General features: G+C 44.5%; 1 protein-coding gene across 1 annotated transcript; it reads right to left on the bottom strand.

Moving 5' to 3' along the window:
- Positions 1-535: 535 nt before the first annotated feature.
- On the bottom strand, positions 536-4,422 carry LOC141123102 (E3 ubiquitin/ISG15 ligase TRIM25-like). Its single transcript, XM_073612028.1, has one exon. It carries the CDS (start codon positions 4,381-4,383, stop codon positions 2,782-2,784), a length of 1,602 nt encoding a protein of 533 aa, XP_073468129.1. The 5' UTR covers positions 4,384-4,422; the 3' UTR covers positions 536-2,781.
- Positions 4,423-4,684: the final 262 nt, after the last annotated feature.

Raw genomic sequence — 4,684 nt, 5'->3', positions numbered from 1 at the left:
CGAATTCGACGGACTTTGGTTGATTGTGTGTAGGCAAGTCCGTTCATTCAGAAAATCCGTCGTAAAGTCCGTCGAAAAGTCCGCCGGACAAAGTCTGCCGTAAAGTCCGCTCATGTGTACGCGGCATAGGTCCGGCGGACTTTTTCCCGGAGCCTACACACGGTCGGATTGTTCGGGGGACTCTTGTCCGCCGGACCAAGTATGTGTGTACGCGGCATAAGTGTTTCTAAGTGGATAATATCAAATTTGAGCCATTGTGGATCATTTAGGGCTATGTCAATACCATCCCCATTAAAGGCTAAGTTCACCTTTCCAAAAAAAATAGTAATTTTTTTTTTTTTACAGGAGCCTGCAGAACATTGTACCTGTGATCAGTGGATTGTGGGTGAAATGTCAGGCTCCTGCACACACTGCCTAGAGCTCTCTGCCTGTATATCTGTACAGGCAAACAGTTCCTGAACTGTAGACAGTGAATGAACTACCAGTGTGCCTGATTATCACGCTCACAGTTTATTGATACTATAATACTATACTATAAGTCCATCTGCCGTGGTGGTCTTGTTAGGTCTAATGTGTAACAATAAGGAAATCAACTGCCCATAGTGAAGGTTATGAAAGTTTATTTAGAAGTGAAGCATTACAAAGTAAAATAAAGATTAGAAATTAGAATTTAATGTGTGTGGACTGGAGATCATGAGACATGACAAGTGGATCAAGCATCTGACCTCTTCATCAACTGGGAGGGGTTTAAGCTCCAAGCCTCCTGGACAGTTGTCATGTAGGACCCTCCCAAACATCAACATTTTACAGATTAAATCATTCACTTAAGAAGCAGCAAATCATTAATAACAAGAGACGTTCATTTTTTGTTCTCTCTAAACTACTTATCAGCTTGACTGACCTCCAGACTACAAAATATCTAATTGTAGAAGAAGACCAAATGTCTCAATGTTCCACAACAAGACATTCCAAGGATCTGGAGATCAACAATTTCTTCTAATAAAATCTTTCTGCAAAATCATTCTACCAAGTGAACCTGTTATTATATATAGAATCTAACATTAGCATATAAGCATGTCATTTAATCAGTAAAGCATATAACAATTATTTTTCTTTATAGTATGATTAGAGCCATCAACGAAATTGGGTTAATGGTGATTCTAGCAATAGTTTGATCCATCCTGTCATTGTATCTATATCCAATTATTGGCCAGCCTTCCCATTTTTATTTTTGGTACAATAGGAAAGATGAGGTTGAGTCGAGTAAATAGATCCCAAATACGTCATGCTTTAAAATTGTGTATGCCCAGTTTAGAGGAAACCATAAATAATGGCCCTGGAATTATTACTATAACTCTGGCATGCTCAGCAATACCTAATGCATATGGTCCATTGACATATGTAGGTGCCCCTGACACATTCGTCTATGTTCATATGTGCGTGTATGCAGGGGGCCTTTAAATTTTGGGGGGATTTAGGAGACATCAGAGGTCTATTAGACCAGGGTTCTCCAAACTTTCAAAACAAGAGGCCAGTTTATTACCCTTCAAACTTTGAGGATAGACTCACCAGTGGGAGTAGAAACTGCCCTGGCATCAGTGGGAGTAAACAATGTCAAAGACTTGGTGGTCAATGGGAGTAAAAAAATAACATCATTGGTGTCAGTGGGAGCAATAGTGTCCCAACATTGGTGTCAGTGGGAGAATTAGTTCCCAATCTCTGGTATCAGTGGGAGGAATAATGCCCCATTTTTGGTTTCAGTGGGAGGAATAATGCCCCATTGTTGGTGTCAATGGAAGGAATACTGACCCATCATTGGTGTCAGTGGGAGAATGAGTTCCCAATCTCTGGTGTTTATGGGAGGAATAATGCCCCATTGTTGGTGCCGTGGGAGAATTAGTTCCCAATCTTTGGTATCAGTGGGAGGAATAGTGCCCCACTGTGGGTGTCAGTGGGAGGAATAGTGCTTCATCATTGGTGTCTTTGGGAGAAATAATTTCCCTATATTGGTACCAGTGGGAGGAATAGTGTTCCATCTTTGGTATCAGTGGTAATATTGCCTCGTATCAGTGGAAGGAATAGTGCCCCAAGGGCCAGATAAAGCCAAGAAAAGGGCCATATCTGGCCTGCTGGACACAGTTTGGAAATACCTATATTAGACTATAAGGTCTCCCCTGCCCTCCACTGAAAGTAATGAAGCCCACATTTGCTTCTGGAAGTGATTAAATCCTTGTTGCTTCCAAGTTTTTACAAGCCAGGGGAGATCAGCAGATGGAGGTTCTCTGGTCTCCTTTCCCTCTATCCAGCAACACCACACATGTTGGTCCTGGGCCTGTAGGTGGGACAGCGGAGCCTGGGAACTATGGTGGGAGGGATAACCAGGCAGAGTACCTAATCCAGGGACCATGGGAGTGATCTGGTGGCTGTACAGCCCCCTGCTCACCTCCATCTTAAAACCCACATTGGGGCTGTGATGTTTAAAAGCATTCTCAGCTAATGTGTGTAAAAACCCAGCTGATGCCAAGGTAAGCCCTGTGTCAGTGGTGGAGAAAAAGTAAATGTTGCAGGCTCCTGGGCTGTCACCCAGTGCCAGAACAACCATGCACCCTAAAGCATCTGAATTTGTTCCTGGTCAGTGACCCACTAGGTGGTAAAGAGAGGTTTGGGATGAAGATAACAGCCCCATTACCCAGAACTTTGTAAATAAATCATTATGTTCTTGTCTACTGCTTCCTCCTGTTGGCCAAGTATTGATCCAATCAGATTCTCCATCCTGTGGTGTCACCAGTATCTGAGTAGATTTCTCAGATCTGACCCCCCCCCAGATATCTTTATACAACCTTCCCATACACCTAACACAGCATGGAGTGGCTCAGTGAAGGTGGTGGTGAAGGTGTGGAAATGTCGGATCGGGTCACACAGATCATAAAAAGAGATCCGCCCGGCCTCATAATCCAGATCTATCCTGACTCTGTTACTGGAGACACCGCCGGGTAATTGGATCTCCTTACTGTCATGTATTGCTAAGTAGTAATTAAACCCCCACCTCCTTAAACCCCATGACTTCTTATTGTTCCCAATTCCTGATTCACCTTGTCTCCTGTCTATACTGGGGTAACACATCCCGACCTTACAGTAGCCTGACCCCTCGATATCCACTTCCCAGTAATGCCTCCCTGAGGAGAAACTCTGACTGCTCATCACCTGAGAACACTGAAATCTCTCTGGTGTTTTTAAGCGATTCTGATGTAATAACCAGGATACAGTTTTCCGGTCATCTGATATACGTAGGTCATTAGAAGCTGTACTCACATCCAGTAATATGTCTGTAATCCCCAACACCCCAGATGTTAGCTGTATTATGTCAGATAGACCTGTGTGTAATGTGTGTGAGATTTCCACCACATCCAGATCCCCTCCATCATGGAGGAGTTTATCATGTCTCTCTCTGTCCTCATCATCTCCATCCTCAGTATCACACAAGTCACCTGTGTCTGATTCCTGTAGGACAGTCAGTGGATCCGTCATGTTACACAGCTCCTCAATGTCCCCCAGCTTCCTGGACAGCTCGTCCTTCTTTATTTCCAGCTGTTGGATCATATCATTGACTGAGATGGAGACCAGCTCTGCCTGCCTGGAGAGCTCACTCAGGACTCTCTTCTCCAGATCTTCCAGGCGTCTCCTGAGGTCCATGAACAGGGCAGTGACTCTCTCGGTTTCATCATCTGCTTTTCCTTGTACTTTCCTACTGTGTTCCTGCAGACTCTGGACTCTTTTCTCCGTCTCCTCTCTCTCTGTCATAAGTTTCTGCAGAACTTTCCTCAGTTTCTTCTTCTTCATCTCAGAGGCCTCATCCAGAGTCTCCACCTGGTGTCCCCGATGTTCTCCGGCTAAACTGCAGGACACACAGATACAGGTGGAGTCCTCAGTGCAGTAATACTTCAGTAGTTCCTTATGGACGGAGCATTTCCTGTTCTCCAGAGAAGTGGTGGGGTCACATAAGACATGTTCTGGTGACTTGTTGTGGACTCTCAGGTGATCGTCACACAGAGAAGCTTCACAATGCAGACAGGATTTCACAGCAGGTACAGGAGTGTGAATACAGTAAGTACAGAAGACCCCGGACTCCTCCTGATCTGGATGGGTGGACAGGAAATTCTCCACTATGGTTCGCAGTGTTATGTTCCTGTGCAGTGCAGGCCGATCCTGGAACTGTTCTCTACATTCAGGACAGGAATAACCTCCAGACCTCTCCTGTGTATCCAACACACGACCAATACAGTCCCGGCAGAAGTTATGTCCACATTTCAGCATTACAGGATCTGTATAACTGTTCAGACAGACGGAACATTCCAGCTCCTTCCTCAGATCAGCAGACGCCATCTCTGAGAGCAGAAGAGAGAAAAGAAAGTAATGTCTCTGACACTCATTAACCAGTGTGTCCAGTTCTGTACATTCCTACAGGGAGAGGCTGAGACTCGTAGTCATAGGAATCCTTATACAGAGGAACACAGATAATACATGGGGGGATTCCTGACAATAATCTCCCTATCTGGGGGACATAAAGGGCATTTAATAATCTGTGGAAACACAGGGGTTGATTTACTAAAGGTACATATACTGTGCACTGCAAATGCAGTTGCTCCAGAGCTTAGTAAATGAGGTACAACTTCTAATTGCAAAG

This window comes from Aquarana catesbeiana, linkage group LG01 (genome assembly GCF_042186555.1).
Source record: "Aquarana catesbeiana isolate 2022-GZ linkage group LG01, ASM4218655v1, whole genome shotgun sequence".
In the NCBI taxonomy this organism is placed as follows: Eukaryota; Metazoa; Chordata; class Amphibia; order Anura; family Ranidae; genus Aquarana; species Aquarana catesbeiana.
The sequence above is the reverse complement of the archived record's forward strand: the minus strand, read 5'-3'. Positions and strand labels throughout refer to the sequence as shown.

Coding starts and splice junctions, on each gene's coding strand:
- LOC141123102 (XM_073612028.1), bottom strand. CDS start 4,383: ATGGCGTCTGCTGATCTGAGGAAGGAGCTGGAATGTTCCGTCTGTCTG.